The 23,605-nt window shown below is 48.1% G+C and overlaps 1 protein-coding gene across 1 annotated transcript in view; it reads left to right on the top strand.

Moving 5' to 3' along the window:
* Positions 1-23,605, top strand: part of KLHL4 (kelch like family member 4) — a 924,273-nt gene that overhangs the window by 613,333 nt on the left and 287,335 nt on the right. The window contains exon 5 of the mRNA XM_069213186.1: positions 18,867-19,079. Coding sequence (XP_069069287.1) covers positions 18,867-19,079 — 213 coding nt within the window. The remainder of the gene's footprint in view (positions 1-18,866; positions 19,080-23,605) is intronic.

Here is a 23,605-nt window from a genome sequence, read left to right as displayed (position 1 = left end):
TGGTGTTCTGTGCCCCTTCCTGCCCTTGGCAGATGGTGGTGCCTCCTTGCTTCTGCCAGCTGGAGTCTTTGACTTGGCCTTGCTGGCTGGTTGTGCCTCCTTCCCTTGCTGGATGCTGTCCCCTTCTTGCCCTAGCCAGGTTGCGGAACCTTCTGGGGCCTTGGCAGATGTTGATGGCACACTGGCTGGGCTGACGGGTGCCTCCTTGGAGCCTCTCACAGCTGCCGAAACCACAGCAGATGTGGTCTTGGTGGCTGAGGTGCTGGGCTGGGTTCTGGCCCGAGGTGAAGGACGGGGGGTAGGGAAGAGGTCAATGTTGGTGAGGAAAAGCTTCTTAAGGACATTGGGGTGGGAAGAGGGAGAAGATTTGGGAGTGGAGGAAGAGAAAGTGCTTGAAGGAGGTGTCAGTCTGCTGTGTTTGGGTGCAGGTGCATGAGCTGGATGCTGTTGTGAGGTGTAGGAGGGGTCACAGACACAGTGGGAGAGGACACAGGGGATGTGTGCATGGATGTGGGGGTGGTGACTGCCAGTGAGGGGCATGTAGTAATAGGCGTGCTGGTGATGGAGGTAGTGGATGAGGATGTAGTGCATGCAGGTGTGAGTGGAGACGCTACTCGGAGGGAGGTGGACGACGAGTAAGAGGGGGACACAGTGAAGGCAGTGGATGTTGGTGTGTCTGCATGGGGATGGTGCTTGTGTGAGTGCCTTTGAGATGAAGTGTGGTGCTTGTGTTTGCCTGAGCCACTTCTGTGTGTTGATTTGGGTGATTGCTGGTCTGAAGCTGTGCTTGGGATAGGTTGGGGTTGAGGGGATTGGGACTGGGTAGAGGAAGTTGGAGGGGGGCAGCTGGAGACAGGGACAATGGCTGCCTTCATTGCAGAGGCCTGAGCCTGAAATGCTCTCTGTTGGGCCGCCACGCCAGAGTGAATGCCCTCCAGGTATGCATTTGTTTGTTGCAAATGCCTTTCAACACCATGGATGGCATTTAGAATGGTTGACTGCCCAACAGTGAGGGATCTCAGGAAGTCAATTGCTTCCTCACTGAGGGCAGCAGGGCTGACTGGGGCAGGGCCTGAGGTGCCTGGTGCAAAGAGATGCCCACCCTCCTCGTTGAGCAGGCACGGGAAACACGCTGTGGGGCTGCTGGGAGGGCGGTGTGGTACGGGGTGGCGGCAGTACCTGTTGTTGGGGTGGGCATAGAGATGTCTGCCACCGCCAGGGAGCTTCCATCGGAGGAGGAGTCGCTGTCGGTAGTGTCCCCTCCTGTGTCCATCGCGGTGCTCCCCTCGTCCTCCGTCCCACTGGTGCCCTCACCATTGGTGGATTCGGCCTCAAGGCTCATGTGGGATGCAGCTCCCTCCGTCGCCGGTGCCTCTGCTCCTCTGCCAGATGATGCTAATGCACACAAGAAGAGGGGGAGAGACAAAGGATACACTTGATCAATGCCAGCAACAACATTACCGTTGGCATACACAACACACAGGGATCAGCCCTATGCACTAGGCCATGCACTACCAGTTACAAAGCTATTCACCAGGCCATGGGGTATACTGCCTAACGACATTAGCTGCACACTTGAAACCAACAGGTCTCTGCCCAGTAGTAGATGCCCACTAACACTATTGGGGTTGGAGTGCTTCAGAGCGTGCCCAACAAGGTACCTACCCTGCCAGTTCGCCTTGGCCTACGGGTACCCACAGCCAGTGTCCCCCACCCAGATAAAACCTTAACACGTGCAAAGTCATGATTCTGAATCTGTACTCACCCCTTTGCGCAGCTGTGATGCCTTCAAGAGCCCATTCAATTCCGGATAAGCCACCGCCAGGATGCAGAACCTCAGGGGGGTCAGGGTACGATGGGCATCCCTTCCTCATTGGGAGGCTAGCCCCAGCTGGGCCTCCAACGTCTTCCTTGCCCAGCGGTGCAGGTCCTCCTACTGTTTGTGGCAGTGGGCGCTTTGCCAGGTTCTACACCTCCTTGGCGATAGCATGCCATATACCCTTTTTCTGATGAGCGCTGACCTGCAAGAAAATATGCATAGAAAAAAACGATTAGTCATACCGTCCGGACTGTTACACTCATGGCCCACAATATCCCTACCATCCCCTTACCAACAGACATTGACCACCAGACATAAAGCACTCTGTCCAGGACCCCTCAGTGTCCCCCTACACGAGGCTAACACACACAGCAATCCATACATTCATGGTCCACGTATCATGCTCACAGTGTGCTCACCTGTTTGTTTGGAGGACCATAGAGTAAAGTCAACTGGGGTAGGACCTCATCCACCAGTCTCTCCAACTCCTCTGAAGTGAAGGCGGGGGCCCATTCCCCAGACACTCAAGCCATTGTCGCTTCCAGACACAGGTCACAGCAGCACTTAAAGTTTAGGTCCTCTCCTGCTGAAGGTCAGGTAGCAAGTGAGTGAACAGATAGAAAATGGCAGTCACGTCCGCAGTGATGCGTACCGTCACCACCAGCGTAAATCGCCATTGGCTCCTGGAACCCATAGGGCCCAATGATAACCAATGCGAAGTTGCGCAGCGGTCATCGACAACCGACTGCAACGACACACAACGTCAGCGGAATTACCTCATTTCCACTTTTCTCTCCTCACATGTCAGGCAGATGCCATTTCAGGAGGGCACAGGCCATGATACCTAACTGCGTCACAACAGACATTGGCACATCAACTGACTTTCGTATTCACATACTGTTACTGTAAAGGAAGAAATGCATTTTTATTTTCACATATTTGAGACTATTACCCTCTGCTCACCGTTTTCCACCCTAGAGTTCAACCACTGAGGATGAATAAAATATGGAGACACCTCCTGTGTACAGACCCCTGGTGGACCTGGCGACAATGGAGGACAGACACATTATCCTTACCTACAGACTTGATAGGGCCACAATCCAAGAACTGTGTGCCCAAATGGAGCCAGACCTGATTTCAGCTATCCACCAGCACCATTTCCTGGCAAGTGGTTCCTTTCAAGCAGGCGCGGACATGGCATTAGGGATGTCTCAGCCAATGTTCTCCAACGTGTTGACCAGAGTGTTGTCTGCCTTGCCTGAAACACATGCGCAGCTACATCGTATTCCCCCAGGTGGAGGATTTGGCCAGAGTGAAGGCTGACTTTTATGCCCTGGGACATATCACCAACATCATTGGTGTCATTGATGGTACACATTTAGCATTTGTCCCCCCCCCCGGAGATATGAACAAGTGTTCAGGAATAGAAAAAGCTTTCACTCTGAATGTGCAGATGGTGTGTTTGGAGGGACTAGTACATCTCCCATGTGAATGCCAAGTATCCTGGCTCTGTGCATGATGCCTTTATCTTGAGGAATAGCAGCATTCCATATGTGATGTCTCAACTCCAGAGGCACCGGGTGTGGCTAATAGGTGAGTCCATGGTCCCCACCCAGTTGATGTTGGTATATGGGTGTGGGTTTGCCCCTAAGGGTCAGTGTGTGGCTAACAAGAATCCCTTGATATTTGCAGGTGACTCTGGTTACCCTAACCTCTCATGGCTACTGACCCCAGTGCGGAATGCCAGGACAACGGCGAGAGGAACGTTACAATGAGGCACATGGGTGAACAAGGAGGATAATTGAGAGAACCTTTGGCCTCCTGAAGGCCAGATTCCGGTGCCTCCATCTGACAGGTGGATCCCTGTACTACTCACCCAAGAAGGTGTGCCAGATCATCGTTGCATGTTGAACAACCTGGCCTTGGGACACCAGGTGCCTTTTCTGCAGGAAATGGTCTTGTGGCAGCAGTGGAGCCTGCGGACAGGGATGAAGAGGAGGCAGGGGAAGAAGATGTGGACCACAGAAGTTCACTCATTCAACAGCACTTCCAGTGACACACAGGTAAGACACTGTAACTTCACTTTCCATTGCAGTTTTATGTTAGACATTGAACATGGCAGCCTGATTTCCTTATGTCTATGGCTACTGACTGGACCCTTTGACATGTCTATTTTCAGACCTCTGTGCCCCACTCTGGCTCCTCGTGTGTTTTCTGCTGCCCACTACAGGTCATACCTATGTATATATAACTGCACTTTAGAAATGCAATGTTTACAGCTTGTTAAACTAGTACATATTTCAATCAATTGACAGACTGCATACTTGTGTTTGTTCCAAGGGTGTTTATTTATGTACTAATAAGCGGAGGGGGTATTGCAATGGTCTGGGTTGCTGATGGAGGAAAGTCCAGGGTAGAGTCCAGTCTATTTGTATCACAGGTGCATTGTCCAAGGGGGCATAGGAAGGGGAGCAATGGCAGTTGAATGTGGACAGGGTGACAGGGTGGGACACAAGGGTGACAATCAGGAGAGTCTTATTTCCTGGTGGGGGCCTTGGCAATGTTCTCTGGCTTCTTCCTGGATCACATGGACCGTTTGTGGGGTACTTCTCCTTCTGCAGGGGGTGGGGTGCTGGTGGCCTGTTGGTCCTGTGGCAGGGCCTCCTTTCCACTAGTGCCAATGGAGGTGGAGGGCTGTTTATTGGTGTGGCTAGTGTCAGCGGCCCGGTGGTGTGCCACTGCCTCCCTCATGGTGTTGGCCATGTTTGCCAGCACCCCTGCAATGGTGACCGGGTTGGTGTGGATGTCATTCAGGGCCTCCCTGATCCCCAGGTACTGTCCCTCCTGCAGCCGCTGGGTATCCTGCAACTTGTACAGTATCTGGCCCATGGTCTCCTGGAAATGGTGGTATGCTCCCAGGATCCCTGCAAGTGCCTAGTGGAGCGTGGATTCCCTGGGCCTGTCCTCTCCCCGTCGCACAGCAGTCCTCCCAGCTTCCCTGTTGTCCTGTGCCTCTGTCCCCTGAACTGTGTGCCCACTGCCACTGACCCCAGGAGGTCTTTGATTGTCTTGGGTTTGTGGGGTTGCCTGGGATATCCCTGTAGTGGTGGACACACTACTGATTGATGTGTCCTGGAGACAGAGGTATGGGCCCGCTGGGTGGGTGCTGTGCTGGTGTTTCCTGAGGGGGGAGGCTCTGTGGTGGGTTGGGACTGTGGTGGGGTAACCGACTGTTCAGAGGTCCCTGATGGGCCAGGTTAGTCATTGTGATCCAGGCGTGCAGAGCAGCTGTCATCACTGTGGGCCTCTTCTGGGGGGGACTGGATGTTGGTGGCACCTCCTCTCCGGTACGTTGAGTGGGAGTCCTGTGGGGATGTAAATGCAGTGTTATTGTATTGGCGTGTGCCATCTTGTGCATGGATATGTCTCCTTCTATGGTTGTTATTAGCAAGGCACCTTTGGGTTGTGTGAGATGGTATTGGTTTGGCTAAGTGATTGTCACTAGTGTGCATGCTGTGGTGATGGGTGTTCATACAGGTCAGTGATGGGTGTCCATGCATTGGTGTTGCATGCAGAGCTTGGTATTGGTATGGGTGGGTTGTGATAGTGGGGTATTTGTGAGGTGGTGGAGTGATGGGGTGAGGGTAGGGGTAGGAGATTGTGATGGCATGCAGGTAGGGTAGGGGATATAGTATTAAAGATTTGACTTACCAGAGTCCAGTCCTCCTACTACTCCTACGATGCCCTCAGGATGCTTGATCGCCAAAACTTGCTCCTCCCATGTTTTTAGTTGTGGGGGAGGAGGTTCTCTGTACAGCTACCTGGTGTCTTGCTAGCATGGAATGCACATTCCCCTGTAGGTCGTACCACCTCTTCCTAATGTCATCCCTTGTTCTGGGGTGCTTTCCCACACTGTTGACCCTGTCCACGACTCTCCACCATAGCTCCATCTTCCTAGCAATGGACGTCTGCTGCACCTGTGATCTGAATAGCTGTGGCTCTACCCTGATGATTTCCTCCACCATGACCCTTAGCTCCTCCTCTGAGAACCTGGTGTATCTTTGTGGTGCCATGGGTGTAGTGTGAGTGGTATGTGTGACAGTGTGTGGGGTGATATATTGGGGTGTGTGCTGTGAGGTGCGTAGATGTTGTATCGGCGATGGTGTTATGTTGCTCTGATTCAGTGGGTGCTCCTGGCTTGTCTCTGTCTCAGTTGGCAATATTTTGTTTTGTTGTAAGGGGTTGTGGGTATTGTGGGTGTGTGTTTTATATTGGATTGGGTGTGTGGGAGTGATGTGTGTATGTGTTTCAGGTGTGTGTAGTTTGAATTGTCCAATGTGGTGTAGTTTTGTTAGTGTGTGTGTATTTTGAGCGCGGCGGTGTGTACCGCCAATGGTTTACCACGGTTGAATGATCACCACTGTGATTCGTTGGTCATGATTCTGTTGGCGTAACGGTGTGGGTTTTGGCACTACCAGTTGGTCACTGACCTTTGGGCTGGTGAACTTTTGTGGGTGTCTGTATGGTGGCGGATTTCTCTGTGTGGGTCATAATACCCGTAACGGTGTGCCACCACAGTCACGGTATGTTGGCGGCCGTCAGCACGGCGGTTGGCAGCATTTACTACCAGGGTTGTAATGAGGGCCTATATCCTGTAATAAAATTTGGAGATATGCACTTTTTAAAATGATTCCGAAAGACAGACATACCTTACAGTTTTTCAGCAATCCAAAACGAAATATACTTTCGTGGGTTAATTGTTGTACTTGGAAAGAATTTTGGATGTCTAATGAACTTCTTTATGGAACAGGTTTGTATTTCGGGGTTGATCATGGCGGGTGCTTTTTCTAAAGTTCATAGCAATTCGTATTTTTATACTGGTAACACACTATTCACTTGCCATCTTCAATTCCTCACTAATCGAACATAATACTATTTTTAACAGCCGCTATCTTGAGCAAGCAAAGAAGTGTGGGGTACCTCCCTTAGTGTTAGCCTTCTAAGCACATTCCCTGCATCAGCACATGGGGATGTAGAACCTCCTTTGTATCTGTAGGAGGCTGGACTGGCTTGTAGTGAGTACCAAGGGGTACTTGCACCTTGCACCAGGCCCAGTTATCCCTTATTAGTGTATAGGGTGTCTAGCAGCTTAGGCTGATAGATAATGGTAGCTTAGCAGAGCAGCTTAGGCTGAACTAGGAGACGTGTGAAGCTACTACAGTACCACTTAGTGTCATATGCACAATATCATAAGAAAACACAATACACAGTTATACTAAAAATAAAGGTACTTTATTTTTATGACAATATGCCAAAGTATCTTAGAGTGTACCCTCAGTGAGAGGATAGGAAATATACACAAGATATATATACACAATAGAAAAAATATGCAGTATAGTCTTAGAAAACAGTGCAAACAATGTATAGTTACAATAGGATGCAATGGGGAAACATAGGGATAGGGGCAACACAAACCATATACTCCAAAAGTGGAATGCGAACCACGAATGGACCCCAAACCTATGTGACCTTGTAGAGGGTCGCTGGGACTATTAGAAAATAGTGAGAGTTAGAAAAATAACCCTCCCCAAGACCCTGAAAAGTGAGTGCAAAGTGCACTAAAGTTCCCCTAAGGACAAAAGAGTCGTGTTAGAGGAATAATGCAGGAAAGACACAAACCAGCAATGCAACAACTGTGGATTTCCAATCTAGGGTACCTGTGGAACAAGGGGACCAAGTCCAAAAGTCACAAGCAAGTCGGAGATGGGCAGATGCCCAGGAAATGCCAGCTGCGGGTGCAAAGAAGCTTCGACTGGACAGAAGAAGCTGAGGTTTCTGCAGGAACGAAAAGGGCTAGAGACTTCCCCTTTGGTGGACGCATCCCTCTCACCTTGGAGAGTTGTGCAGAAGTGTTTTCCCGCCGGAAGGACGCCAACAAGCCTTGCTACACGCAAATCGTGCGTTTGGCGTTTTTGGACGCTGCTGGGGCCCAGGAGGGACCAGGAGGTCGCAAATTGGACCTGCAGAGAGAGGGGACGTCAAGCAAGACAAAGAGCCCTCACTGAAGCAGGTAGCACCCGGAGAAGTGCCAGAAACAGGCACTACAAGGATGCGTGAAACGGTGCTCGCCGAAGTTGCACAAAGGAGTCCCACGTCGCCGGAGACCAACTTAGAAAGTCGTGCAATGCAGGTTAGAGTGCCGTGGACCCAGGCTTGGCTGTGCACGAAGGATTTCCGCCGGAAGTGCACAGGGGCCGGAGTAGCTGCAAAGTCGCGGTTCCCAGCAATGCAGCCCAGCGAGGTGAGGCAAGGACTTACCTCCACCAAACTTGGGCTGAAGAGTCACTGGACTGTGGGGGTCACTTGGACAGTGTAGCTGGATTCGAGGGACCTCGCTCGTCGTGCTGAGAGGAGACCCAAGGGACCGGTAATGCAGCTTTTTGGTGCCTGCGGTTGCAGGGGGAAGATTCAGTCGACCCACAGGAGATTTCTTTGGAGCTTCTGGTGCAGAGAGGAGGCAGGCTACCCCCACAGCATGCACAAGCAGGAAAACAGTCGAGAAGGCGGCAGGATCAGCGTTACAGAGTTGCAGTAGTCGTCTTTGCTACTATGTTGCAGGTTTGCAGGCTTCCAGCGCGGTCAGCGGTCGATTCCTTATCAGAAGGTGAAGAGAGAGATGCAGAGGAACTCGGCTGAGCTCATGCATTCGTTATCTAAAGTTTCCCCAGAGACAGAGACCCTAAATAGCCAGAAAAGAGGGTTTGGCTACCTAGGAGAGAGGAAAGGCTACTAACACCTGAAGGAGCCTATCAGCAGGAGTCTCTGACGTCACCTGGTGGCACTGGCCACTCAGAGCAGTCCAGTGTGCCAGCAGCACCTCTGTTTCCAAGATGGCAGAGGTCTGGAGCACACTGGAGGAGCTCTGGACACCTCCCAGGGGAGGTGCAGGTCAGGGGAGTGGTCACTCCCCTTTCCTTTGTCCAGTTTCGCGCCAGAGCAGGGGCTAAGGGGTCCCTGAACCGGTGTAGACTGGCTTATGCAGAATTGGGCACATCTGTGCCCAACAAAGCATTTCCAGAGGCTGGGGGAGGCTACTCCTCCCCTGCCTCCCCTGCCTTCACACCATTTTCCAAAGGGAGAGGGTGTCACACCCTCTCTCAGAGGAAGTTCTTTGTTCTGCCATCCTGGGCCAGGCCTGGCTGGACCCCAGGAGGGCAGCTGCCTGTCTGAGGGGTTGGCAGCAGCAGCAGCTGCAGTGAAACCCCAGGAAGGGCAGTCTGGCAGTACCAGGGTCTGTGCTACAGACCACTGGGATCATGGAATTGTACCAACAATGCCAGGATGGCATAGAGGGGGCAATTCCATGATCATAGACATGTTACATGGCCATATTCGGAGTTACCATGGTGAAGCTACATATAGGTAGTGACCTATATGTAGTGCACGCGTGTAATGGTGTCCCCGCACTCACAAAGTTCAGTGAATTGGCTCTGAACAATGTGGGGGCACCTTGGCTAGTGCCAGGGTGCCCTCACACTAAGTAACTTTGCACCTAACCTTTACCAGGTAGAGGTTAGACATATAGGTGACTTATAAGTTACTTAAGTGCAGTGTAAAATGGCTGTGAAATAACGTGGACGTTATTTCACTCAGGCTGCAGTGGCAGGCCTGTGTAAGAATTGTCAGAGCTCCCTATGGGTGGCAAAAGAAATGCTGCAGCCCATAGGGATCTCCTGGAACCCCAATACCCTGGGTACCTCAGTACCATATACTAGGGAATTATAAGGGTGTTCCAGTAAGCCAATGTAAATTGGTAAAAATGGTCACTAGCCTGTCAGTGACAATTTGGAAAGAAATGAGAGAGCATAACCACTGAGGTTCTGATTAGCAGAGCCTCAGTGAGACAGTTAGTCACTACACAGGTAACACATTCAGGCACACTTAAGAGCACTGGGGCCCTGGGTTACCAGGGTCCCAGTGACACATACAACTAAAACAACATATATACAGTGAAAAATGGGGGTAACATGCCAGGCAAGATGGTACTTTCCTACACAACCCCCCCCCAAACGAAGGACAATAAGACTAGCCATTACCTGATGAGTCTTCATTGTCTAAGTGGAAATATCTGGAGAGTCCATCTGCATTGGAGTGGCTACTCCCAGGTCTATGTTCCACTGTATAGTCCATTCCCTGTAGGGATATGGACCACCTCAACAATTTAGGATTTTCACCTTTCATTTGTTTTAGCCAAAGTAGAGGTTTGTGGTCTGTCTGAACAATGAAGTGAGTGCCAAACAGGTATGGCCTCAACTTCTTCAGAGCCCAGACCACAGCAAAGGCCTCCCTCTCAATGGCAGACCAACGCTTTTCTCTAGGGGTCAACCTCCTACTAATAAAAGCAACAGGTTGATCCTGGCCCTCAGAATTAAGTTGTGATAGGACTGCCCCTACTCCTAATTCAGATGCAGCAGTCTGGACATATAATTTTTTAGAGTAACAAGGGCTTTTCAGGACAGGTGCAGAGCACATGGCCTGCTTCAGCTCCTCAAAAGCTTTCTGACAGCTTGCTGTCCATAATACCTTTTTAGGCATTTTCTTGGATGTGAGGTCATTAAGAGGGGCTGCAATGGAGCCATAGTTCTTAATGAACCTCCTGTAATACCCAGTGAGGCCTAGGATGGCTCTCACCTGAGTCTGAGTGGTAGGGGGAACCCAATCAATAATTGTTTGGATTTTCCCCTGAAGTGGTGCATTCTGTTCCCCACCAACAAGGTGTCCCAGATAAACCACCTTACCCTGCCCTATCTGGCACTTTGAAGCCTTGATAGTGAGGCCTGCCTTTTGCAGGGCCTCCAAAACTTTCCATAGGTGGACCAGGTGATCATCCCAGCTGGAGCTAAAGACAGCTATATCGTCCAAATATGCTGCACTGAAAGCTTCCAGCCCTTGCAGGACTGTGTTCACCAACCTCTGAAAAGTGGCAGGTGCATTTTTCAAACCAAAAGGCATTACAGTAAACTGGTAATGTCCTCCAATGGTAGAAAATGCAGTCTTAGGTTTAGCATCTTCTGACAATTTGATCTGCCAATACCCTGCAGTCAAATCAAAAGTGCTTAGATACTTGGCAGATGCCAGTGTATCTATAAGCTCATCTGCCCTGGGTATAGGGTGAGCATCAGTTTTGGTTACCAAGTTGAGACCTCTATAGTCTACACAAAACCTCATTTCCTTCTTTCCATCTTTAGAATTGGGTTTTGGTACCAGTACCACAGGAGAAGCCCATGGACTGTCAGAGTGCTCAACCACTCCTAGTTCCAACATTTTCTGAACTTCTTGCTTTATGCAGTCCCTGACATGGTCAGGTTGCCTATAGATCTTACTTTTGACAGGTAAACTGTCTCCAGTATCTATAGTGTGCTCACACCAAGAAGTGGTGCCTGGCACAGTAGAGAAGAGTTCTGAAAATTGTCCTAGGAGATTTATGCAATTATCTTTCTGCTCAGCAGTAAGACAATCAGCCAAAACTACACCTTCCACAAGAGCATCTTGTTCTGTGGAAGAGAAGAGATCAGGTAGAGGATCACTGTCTTCTTCCTGTCCCTCATCTGTTGCCATGAGCAGGGTGAGATCAGCCCTGTCATAGTAGGGTTTCAGGCGGTTGACATGGAGCACCCTAAGGGGACTCCTGGCAGTGCCTAAGTCAACCAAGTAGGTGACTTCACCCTTCTTTTCAACAATTGTGTGGGGTCCACTCCATTTATCTTGGAGTGCTCTTGGGGCCACAGGCTCCAAGACCCACACTTTCTGCCCTGGTTGGTACTGAACCAAAACAGCCTTCTGATCATGCCATTGCTTCTGGAGCTCTTGGCTGGCCTGAAGGTTTTTACTGGCCTTTTTCATGTACTCAGCCATCCTTGATCTGAGGCCAAGTACATAATCCACAATATCCTGCTTAGGAGCTTTTAAAGGTTGTTCCCAACCCTCCTTTACAAGTGTGAGTGGACCCCTAACAGGGTGTCCAAAAAGAAGTTCAAAGGGGCTGAAGCCCACTCCTTTCTGGGGTACCTCCCTGTAGGCAAAAAGGAGGCATGGTAGAAGGATATCCCATCTCCTGCGGAGTTTTTCAGGGAGACCCATAATCATGCCTTTGAGAGTTTTATTAAATCTCTCCACCAGTCCATTTGTTTGTGGATGATAGGGTGTTGTGAACTTGTAAGTTACACCACACTCCTTCCACATGGCCTTTAAGTATGCAGACATGAAATTGCTTCCCCTGTCTGATACTACTTCCTTTGGGAAGCCCACCCTGGAAAATATTCCCAGGAGGGCCTTTGCCACTGCAGGTGCTGTAGTGGTCCTTAAAGGAATAGCTTCAGGATATCTTGTGGCATGGTCCACTACCACTAAGATAAACCTATTGCCTGAAGCAGTAGGAGGGTCAAGGGGGCCAACTATGTCAACCCCTACCCTTTCAAAGGGAACCCCAACCACAGGTAGTGGGATAAGGGGTGCCTTTGGGGTGCCACCTGTCTTGCCACTGGCTTGACAGGTTTCACAGGACTTGCAAAATTCTTTTGTGTCCTCAGACATCCTAGGCCAATGAAACAGGGGAACAAGCCTGTCCCAAGTTTTCATTTGTCCTAGATGCCCAGCTAAGGGAATGTCATGTGCCAGTGTTAGGAGGAACTTTCTGTACTCCTGAGGGATCACTAATCTCCTGGCAGCTCCAGGTTTAGGATCCCTATGCTCAGTGTACAAGAGGTTGTCCTCCCAGTAAACTCTGTGAGAGTCACTGACATCCCCATTAGCCTGTTTGACAGCTTGCTGTCTGAGACCCTCTAATGTGGGACAGGTTTGCTGTGCCACACTCAGCTCCTCCCTGGCAGGCCCCCCTTCACCCAAAAGCTCAGCAGTGTCTGCTTCCAGCTCCTCTGGTGTAGGTTCTGCACAGGGGGGGAATTCTTCTTCCTCAGAAGTAGAATCCACTGTAGAGGGAGGGATAGTAGGAAGTGGTTTGCTTCTACTAGCCCTAGCTTTAGGGAGCACTTGGTCCATTGTTCCAGGATCCAAGCTTCCCTGTCCTTTTTGCTTTTTGGACTGAGCCCTTGTCAAAGCAAAAATATGCCCTGGAATGCCCAGCATTGCTGCATGGGCCTCCAACTCCACATCTGACCAAGCTGATGTCTCCAAATCATTCCCTAATAGACAGTCTACAGGTAAATCTGAAGCTACCACAACTTTCTTTGGACCAGTTACCCCCCCCCAGTTGAGATTTACAACAGCCATGGGGTGGCTTTGTGTTATGTTGTGAGCATCGGTTACTTGGTACTGGTGTCCAAGTATGTGTTGTTCAGGGTGCACCAGTTTCTCAATCACCATTGTGACACTGGCACCTGTGTCCCTGTAGGCCTGGACCTCAACACCATTTATTAGGGTTAGTTGCTTGTACTTCTCCAAGTTATGGGGGCAAGCAACCAAAGTGGCTAAATCAATAGCCCCTTCAGAGACTAAAGTAGCCTCTGTGGTCTCCCTAATCAGACCAACCCCAACTAAATTACCAAAAGTGAGCCCAGCTACTCCCTTGGATTGGCTATTAGTAGGTTTGCTCCCACCACCACTGCTATTAGTAGGGACACTAGGTGTAGCAGTAGGGGTTGTAGTGGTAGGAGCTGTGGTGCCTTTCTTTGGACAACTGGGATCTGTTGTCCAATGGCCTTTTATTTTACATAAATAGCACCATGGTTTCTTTTCCTTGTTCTGATTAAAGGAGGATTTGGACCCACCACCCCCACCAGAGTGTTTTTGTGGGCCTGATGAAGACTCATTTTTAGATTTGTCCCCACCCTTGTCAGAAGACTTACCATCCTTCTTTTTGTTGCCATCTTTGTCACCCCCTGTATGAACTTTTCTGTTCACTCTTGTTCTGACCCATTTGTCTGCCTTCTTTCCCAATTCTTGGGGAGAGGTCAGATCAGAGTCCACCAAGTACTGGTGCAACAAATCAGACACACAATTATTAAGAATATGCTCTCTCAGGATTAAGTTATACAGGCTGTCATAATCAGTAACTTTACTGCCATGTAACCACCCCTCCAAGGCCTTCACTGCCTGGTCAATGAAATCAACCCAGTCTTGTGAAGACTCCTTTTTGGTCTCTCTGAACTTTATCCTGTACTGTTCAGTGGTTAAGCCATAACCATCCAGGAGTGCATTCTTAAGAACTTGGAAATTATTGGCATCATTTTCTTTTACAGTAAGGAGCCTATCCCTACCTTTTCCACTAAATGATAGCCATAGGATAGCAGCCCACTGCTTTTGAGGGACATCCTGTACAGCACAGGCCCTCTCAAGTGCAGCAAACCACTTGTTAATGTCATCCCCCTCCTTATAAGGGGGAACTATCTTGTGCAGATTCCTGGAATCATGCTCTTTTGCAGGATGACTATGGGGAATACTGCTGCTGCCACCATGGGTATCTAAACCCAACTTCTGTCTTTCCTTCTCTACTTCTAAAGACTGTCTATCCAAATCCAGCTGTTGCTTCTTGAGCTTCAGTCTGGTTTGTTCCACTCTCAATCTATTGAGCTCCCTTTCTAACAATCTGTCATCAGGGTGGGTGGGAGGGACATTTCTAGATACAGAGGTATGATGGGAATGAACAGAAGGAGACCTGTCCCTTACAGAGGGCACCCTAACAGCTTGGCTACCAGTATAATGTGAGAGCACACCATCAGTATGGTGTGATTCAACCTCTGTACCAACTATGCTAGACTGTCTAGTAATGGGCAGGCTGAGAAGTTTCTTTCCTGAACCTTTTCCTGGGGGAGTCCCTGGATCAGATTGAGAACCATTAGCTACTTTTTCACCAGATTTGGCACTTATGGCCTTATCCTGTACTCTAAGCATATTAATTAACAGTTCTAAGGAAGGATTCTTCCCTACACTCAAACCTCTCTCTATGCAGAGACTCCTTGCTCCTTTCCAGCTAAGGTGATCATATGCAAGTTTGGACAGTTCAACATTTTTGCCTGTGCCAGACATTTTTTAGAGAGAGTTAAAGTGATAGAAAAAGAGAAAAAAGTTTTCAGAACTTTTTGGAAAGACAGAAAAAAACTTTTTAAACTTTTAAGAACTTTTTGAAAGTTTAGGAGTACTTTTCAGCACTTAGAAAAGAGTGAAAAGAGGAAATGCAAAACTTTTTGGCTATGTGTATATACACTGACCTTGTTTTGTATATTTTTCTCTTATGAAAAGTACAATGACAAGAGTGGTAAGTAGTCTCAAGCACTTATCCCACCACTGCACAACCAATGTAGGAGGCTGGACTGGCTTGTAGTGAGTACCAAGGGGTACTTGCACCTTGCACCAGGCCCAGTTATCCCTTATTAGTGTATAGGGTGTCTAGCAGCTTAGGCTGATAGATAATGGTAGCTTAGCAGAGCAGCTTAGGCTGAACTAGGAGACGTGTGAAGCTACTACAGTACCACTTAGTGTCATATGCACAATATCATAAGAAAACACAATACACAGTTATACTAAAAATAAAGGTACTTTATTTTTATGACAATATGCCAAAGTATCTTAGAGTGTACCCTCAGTGAGAGGATAGGAAATATACACAAGATATATATACACAATAGAAAAAATATGCAGTATAGTCTTAGAAAACAGTGCAAACAATGTATAGTTACAATAGGATGCAATGGGGAAACATAGGGATAGGGGCAACACAAACCATATACTCCAAAAGTGGAATGCGAACCACGAATGGACCCCAAACCTATGTGACCTTGTAGAGGGTCGCTGGGACTATTAGAAAATAGTGAGAGTTAGAAAAATAACCCTCCCCAAGACCCTGAAAAGTGAGTGCAAAGTGCACTAAAGTTCCCCTAAGGACAAAAGAGTCGTGTTAGAGGAATAATGCAGGAAAGACACAAACCAGCAATGCAACAACTGTGGATTTCCAATCTAGGGTACCTGTGGAACAAGGGGACCAAGTCCAAAAGTCACAAGCAAGTCGGAGATGGGCAGATGCCCAGGAAATGCCAGCTGCGGGTGCAAAGAAGCTTCGACTGGACAGAAGAAGCTGAGGTTTCTGCAGGAACGAAAAGGGCTAGAGTCTTCCCCTTTGGTGGACGGATCCCTCTCGCCTTGGAGAGTCGTGCAGAAGTGTTTTCCCGCCGGAAGGATGCCAACAAGCCTTGCTACAAGCAAATCGTGCGTTTGGCGTTTTTGGACGCTGCTGGGGCCCAGGAGGGACCAGGAGGTCGCAAATTAGACCTGCAGAGAGAGGGGACGTCAAGCAAGACAAGGAGCCCTCACTGAAGCAGGTAGCACCCGGAGAAGTGCCAGAAACAGGCACTACGAGGATGCGTGAAACGGTGCTCGCCGAAGTTGCACAAAGGAGTCCCACGTCGCCGGAGACCAACTTAGAAAGTCGTGCAATGCAGGTTAGAGTGCCGTGGACCCAGGCTTGGTTGTGCACGAAGGATTTTTGCCGGAAGTTCACAGGGGCCGGAGTAGCTGCAAAGTCGCGGTTCCCAGCAATGCAGCCCAGCGAGGTGAGGCAAGGACTTACCTCCACCAAACTTGGGCTGAAGAGTCACTGGACTGTGGGGGTCACTTGGACAGTGTAGCTGGATTCGAGGGACCTCGCTCGTCGTGCTGAGAGGAGACCCAAGGGACTGGTAATGCAGCTTTTTGGTGCCTGCGGTTGCAGGGGGAAGATTCCGTCGACCCACAGGAGATTTCTTCGGAGCTTCTGGTGCAGAGAGGAGGCAGGCTACACCCACAGCATGCACAAGCAGGAAAACAGTAGAGAAGGCGGCAGGATCAGCGTTACAGAGTTGCAGTAGTCGTCTTTGCTACTATGTTGCAGGTTTGCAGGCTTCCAGCGCGGTCAGCGGTCGATTCCTTATCAGAAGGTGAAGAGAGAGATGCAGAGGAACTCGGCTGAGCTCATGCATTCGTTATCTAAAGTTTCCCCAGAGACAGAGACCCTAAATAGCCAGAAAAGAGGGTTTGGCTACCTAGGAGAGAGGAAAGGCTACTAACAACTGAAGGAGCCTATCAGCAGGAGTCTATGACGTCACCTGGTGGCACTGGCCACTCAGAGCAGTCCAGTGTGCCAGCAGCACCTCTGTTTCCAAGATGGCAGAGGTCTGGAGCACACTGGAGGAGCTCTGGACACCTCCCAGGGGAGGTGCAGGTCAGGGGAGTGGTCACTCCCCTTTCCTTTGTCCAGTTTCGCGCCAGAGCAGGGGCTAAGGGGTCCCTGAACCGGTGTAGACTGGCTTATGCAGAATTGGGCACATCTGTGCCCAACAAAGCATTTCCAGAGGCTGGGGGAGGCTACTCCTCCCCTGCCTTCACACCATTTTCCAAAGGGAGAGGGTGTCACACCCTCTCTCAGAGGAAGTTCTTTGTTCTGCCATCCTGGGCCAGGCCTGGCTGGACCCCAGGAGGGCAGCTGCCTGTCTGAGGGGTTGGCAGCAGCAGCAGCTGCAGTGAAACCCCAGGAAGGGCAGTCTGGCAGTACCAGGGTCTGTGCTACAGACCACTGGGATCATGGAATTGTACCAACAATGCCAGGATGGCATAGAGGGGGCAATTCCATGATCATAGACATGTTACATGGCCATATTCGGAGTTACCATGGTGAAGCTACATATAGGTAGTGACCTATATGTAGTGCACGCGTGTAATGGTGTCCCCGCACTCACAAAGTTCAGTGAATTGGCTCTGAACAATGTGGGGGCACCTTGGCTAGTGCCAGGGTGCCCTCACACTAAGTAACTTTGCACCTAACCTTTACCAGGTAGAGGTTAGACATATAGGTGACTTATAAGTTACTTAAGTGCAGTGTAAAATGGCTGTGAAATAACGTGGACGTTATTTCACTCAGGCTGCAGTGGCAGGCCTGTGTAAGAATTGTCAGAGCTCCCTATGGGTGGCAAAAGAAATGCTGCAGCCCATAGGGATCTCCTGGAACCCCAATACCCTGGGTACCTCAGTACCATATACTAGGGAATTATAAGGGTGTTCCAGTAAGCCAATGTAAATTGGTAAAAATGGTCACTAGCCTGTCAGTGACAATTTGGAAAGAAATGAGAGAGCATAACCACTGAGGTTCTGATTAGCAGAGCCTCAGTGAGACAGTTAGTCACTACACAGGTAACACATTCAGGCACACTTATGAGCACTGGGGCCCTGGGTTACCAGGGTCCCAGTGACACATACAACTAAAACAACATATATACAGTGAAAAATGGGGGTAACATGCCAGGCAAGATGGTACTTTCCTACAGTATCTGGAATGTCTCCATCTACATGGGGCCTCTGGCAGAGAAATGCAGTTATGGGGCCTTGGAAGACATTTCTGGAGAAGCAAACACCAATAGGTCTTGTCTGAGTCTATATTTCTGTGATGGGTAGTACTGTTTTATGCGTCTGCCCCCGCAGAAGTAGATGGTACAGAAGCTTCCAATGAGTACCAAATTGTGTCAAATTACTCATTCTTGATTAAATTAATTTAAAGATAATCTCTGATCCTTGAAACTCTGATTCAGCGCAGTGTGCTCGCAGGAATAAACATAAACAGCATGCTTTCAATCGAAATCAAAAACATATATTGTAATATGCACGAAGCAGAATCTACGCTGCACTCCCGCAGCAAAGGCCTGCCGCCAACATGTTATGTAATATTCACACATATTAAAACGAGAGAGTTAACAATGTACGTAGATGTAGAAGAACAGCAATAATGTGCCTGACCAAAATCAAAGGTAGTTCAGAAAAGTGAATAAAAGTGAATATGGGTAGCATACTTCCAATGTTTTGGGTGTCTTTGTGTGAAAATGTTCTTGCTATTCTAGAATAACTTCAATGCTAAATCCATGCATGAATTACAGATTTTGTGAAGGCAATAGTGTTACTGCGTTGATTCAGCACAAAAGGAACTCATAGAAACAAGGGTGAATACGTACACAAATATTGAGCTTAGATTCGGTCTGTCACGCGGTTTAACTACTCTACCCTCTTTCAGGAACATTTTATAGAAGTAATACGGAATCAAGAATTCCTCCTGCTTCCAGCCAATGAGATTTCCAAGCTCTTATCTAGTGACGACATCAATGTACCGGACGAAGAAACTATATTTCAGGCTTTAATGATGTGGGTAAGACATGACCTAGCGTCGAGGCAACGTGAACTTGGGATGCTTCTATCCTTCATCAGGCTGCCCCTGCTCCCACCACAGGTACTGCTATCATTGTATCGCATTAAAATGCAAAATATACTCATTTAGACTTGCATTATATGATAAAAGCATGAAGGTGCCACCTGTAAAGTATCAGAAAGCATAGTGAACATGTGTAACACTTTTAATGAATGCATTCAATTTTATTGTATTTCATGGTATAATTTATATCACGGCCCATCACTGCCTAATTCCTCCTCAGAACTAATTATCACCGAATGCTACACGATGTGACCATTACTTTACGCTTTTTATAGTCCCAGAATTTCCATGGAAGGATTTTATTTTCTCATTACTTCGGCAATTAGGATCAGTTTAACAAAAACCTGACAGAACTGTCCTCTCTCCAACAGAATGCTGGCAACATATTTCAAAAACGTACTCAGTTATATTTTACTAGGTATACTAAAAACTGAAGGGTGTGCAGTTGCCAAGACATTTTGTCAATTATTTGGTGGCCCTTTTCCAATTGAGAAGGTATCATGAAAAGACGATTATGAAGTGGCAAACAATTCCTGTAGACATGAACTTACTGCCTAAAACGGATTTTGCTTTCTTGCACATGCAGTGGATATAAATGCAGAATAAGTTTGCTTCACAAATGTTGCTAAAGCTTTGTACTGCCACATCTGGATGGTGGTAATGTCCTACTGCATGGTCTCCAAGACTCAATACTGGTACCCTTTAGGGGTATCCTACACACCACAACACATCTCATCCAGGGCCTGAAGGAATATGATTGCATCGTCCCCACCCTGATGAAATTTCTTTGGCTGTCCTTGGCAGCCACAATTATCTTCAAACCCAGCACATCAATTACAAAGCTAAGAAAGAGCACATCCGCCTATCTTGTAGAAAAGCTCACCATCTCTAGTGGTTCGCTGCAGACTAAGGGCCATTTGTACGGCCATTTTTTGGAACTCGCAATTTGTGATTTTTTCCACACATTGCGAGTCGCAAAACAAAATATACAACAATGTCTGAGACACTGTTAACGATTCCCAAATGGGTCGCAAGTGACCTGCCTTATTTATATTCACGAGACATGTCGCAATTTGTGACCCATTTGGGAACGCCACACTTGCAGGGATGGTGGCCTGCTGGGGTCACCAGACCACAATGTCGTGCTGTGACTACTTTTTAAATAACGCAGTTGTTTTTAAATGCCCATTTTCCTTAAAGTAAAACAGGATGAATTAAAAAAAAAAAAATTAAATGTTTCAGTTCCAATTCATTAGATTAGGCAGTAGTCTGTGGGACCTCTGCCTGCTCTGAAAAAATGTTGGCATCCCCATTCACAGAAGAAAAGGGGTCTCTTGGGGATCCCTTTCTGTTTGCGAATGGGTTACCACCAATTTGAAATTGGTAGTGTTAGAAATGGGGCCTGTGGTTGGCAGTCAGGTTACCCCCCTGTCCAAGCAAGGACCCTCAATCTAGTTAGTGTAAAGGAGAATCATCCTCAGTTAACCCCTGTTAACCTCCCTGGTAACTTGGCATGAGCAGGCAGGCTTAACTTCAGAAGCAATATGTAAAGTATTTGTGCCAACACACACAGTAACACAGTGAAAACACTACAAAATGACACCACATCAGTTTAGACATATGGGTAATATGTATCTAAATCAAACAAAACCAGAATGACAAAAATCCAACATACACAAGTCAAGATATGAATTTTAGAAAGAATAAGAGTCTTAGGCGCCACATGTACGAAGCTTTCGAATTTCGCTGTTTGCGACGTGCAAAAAGCAAATCGCAATGCGAACCACCTCATGATTATTCATGACGTGGCCATTTGAGACCCCCTTGGGAATCGCAGATGGTGTTAGGGACACCATCCAACATTCCGTCGCTCTGACTCGCAATTTGCGGGTCGCAATTCAGAATGTTGCTACATCTGGCCTTTCATGATTAGAAAACAGTGAGAATGCTGTTGTTACACAAAGTACCTGGTTAGCGTAAAAAATAAAGCTGCACGGGCGAGCGTGTGTCAAAAAAGGCCAGTGATGTGTTGATTTCGCACTCGCTAGTGAGACCGTGCATCATTCCTTCTCTGGTCAGGTCAGTGTGCGTCATTTCTTCTCGCCCGCAAGAGAGTGATGCGTCGATTCCCAGACAGGCACCCCGGGTCCGGGAAGGCTTTGCGTTGATTTTTCATGCCCAGCGATGTTGGATACGAAATCCGGTCGCATGGTGTCAGGAAATCGCGCTGCGTGGGGCTTGCATCATTATCAGCAATTGCTAGCGGGTGTTGCATGTCGTTTCTCCACCCATGATGCATCGATCTCCCAGCCGCAATGCAGGTGGAGCATCAATTTTAGCAGGGGATGTGCATCAAACATTTCCCCCTTGTGACGGTCTTTATTTGGATTTCCGTTGTTTCCCACCAGCTTCATCTCTCAAGGGCCCAGTGATAGGTTAGGGCACCACTTGGCAGAGCAGGGGTCTCAGCAGAGAGTCCAATTGCTGGCAGAGAGAAGTCTTTGATGTCCCTGCGACTTCAATAACAGTAGGGATGCTAAGTTCAAGCCCTTGGAGATTCTTCACCAGTCGGAAGTCACACAAAAGTCAGTCTTTGTCCTCTCTCACGCAGAAGCAGCTACTGTAGGCCAACCCAGCAAAAGCACAGTCACAAGCAAAGGAGCAGTACTCCTCCCCCAGCTCTACAGCTCTTCTCCTTAGCAGAGGTGCATCTTGGTTACAGAAGTAATCTGATTTTCAAGAGTTTTGGGTCCAACACCTTTACCCTTTTCTGCCTTTGAAGTAGGCTTACTTCAAAGAAAAGTCTCTGTTGTTTGCAAGATCCTGCCTTGCCCAGGCCAGGCCCCAGACACACACCAGGGGGTTGGAGACTGCATTGTGTGAGAGCAGGCACAGCCCATTCAGGTGTAAGTGACCGCTCCTCCCCTCCCTTCCAGCCCAGATGGCTCATTAGGATATGCAGGCTACACCCCAGCTCTATTTGTGTCACTGTCTAGAGGAGATTCACCGACAGGCCAACTGTCAAACTGACCCAGACAGGCAATCCACAAACAGGCGGAATCACAGAATAGTTTAAGCAAGAAAATGCCTACTTTCTAAAAGTGGCATTTTCAAACAAACAATCTAAAAAACAACTTCACTAAAATATGCATTTTTTAATTTTGAGGTTAGAGACCCTAAACTCCATATTTCTATCTGCTCCTGAAGGGAATCGGCACTTATATTTAAAGGCAGCTCCCATGTTAACCTATGAGAGAGATAGGCCTTGCAACAGTGAAGACTGCATTTAGCAGTATTTCTCTGTTAGGACATGTAATACACTTCAGTACATGTCCCACCTTTAACATACACTGCACCCTGCCCATGGGGCTACCTAGGGCCGACCTTAGTGGTGCCTTCCATGTAGAAAAAGGGTAGGCTTAGGCCTGGCAAGTGGGCACATTTGCCAGGTTGAATTGTCAGTTTAAAACTGCACACACAGACACTGCAGTGGCAGATCTAAGCAATGTTTATAGGGCTACTAGTGTGGATTGGCACAACCGGTGCTGCAGACTCCCTAGTAGCATTTGATTTACAGGCCCTGGGCACCTCTAGTGCACTTTACTAGGGACTTACTAGTAAACCAAATATGTCCATCATGGAAAGCCAGCTACACATATAATTTACACAGGGAACACTTACACTGTAGCACTGGTCAGCAGTTGTAAAGTGTCCAGAGCAAACAAAACAGCAAAAACCAAGTCCAGCACACATAAACAACCTGGGAAGCAGAGGCAAAAGGTTAGGGGAGCCCACACCAAGGATGCCAAGTCTAACAGGTAGTGACTGTGACTGTTTTGCGACCGCTATCAGGCAAGGATGCCCTTGGAATGCCCCGTCTCAATAGCAAGTTGCAATCCCTTTTTTGTGAGTCAGTAACAGGTTACAACTCACAAAATAGGGATGGCACATGCTACAGGGCAATTTTGCGGTCATAAAAGCAAATTTCACCATTTGCTACCGCAAAATAGCTTTGTACATCCTGGCCCTATGGCCTGATTTAGAGTTTGACGGATGGGTTACTCGATACAAATGTGACGGATATACTATCTGTCATATTATTAAGCCCATAGGATATGATGGAATCATAATACCATGGACAGGATCTCCATCACATTTGTAATGAAGTAACCCCATCTGGCAAACTCTAAATCAGGCCATAAGAAGTGTAAGAAAGAAAATAAACATGACAACAGGCCTTTTCTATCTATTCACCCAGGATCTGGAGCAGCATTCCCATATCCATCAGGGCTGCCACAATGCTGCTCTACTTAGGAAAGTGTTGAAGAATACTACATCACAATACAAAAGAGTGCACAACTCAGCTCCTTGTCCACTTACTTGCTAAATTTAAGCATGCTTTTGACCATGTTCAGTGCTTCACTGCCTTTTGGATAGGTTTGTGCTATACAAATGCCATATTCAGTTCATACATATACAGAAAGAAATGCATAACCTTTTATAACCTTTTATACACAGAGTAACATTTTTCTGGAAGTATGAAT

Source organism: Pleurodeles waltl, chromosome 2_1, assembly GCF_031143425.1.
Source record: "Pleurodeles waltl isolate 20211129_DDA chromosome 2_1, aPleWal1.hap1.20221129, whole genome shotgun sequence".
NCBI lineage: Eukaryota > Metazoa > Chordata > Amphibia > Caudata > Salamandridae > Pleurodeles > Pleurodeles waltl.
The sequence above is the reverse complement of the archived record's forward strand: the minus strand, read 5'-3'. Positions and strand labels throughout refer to the sequence as shown.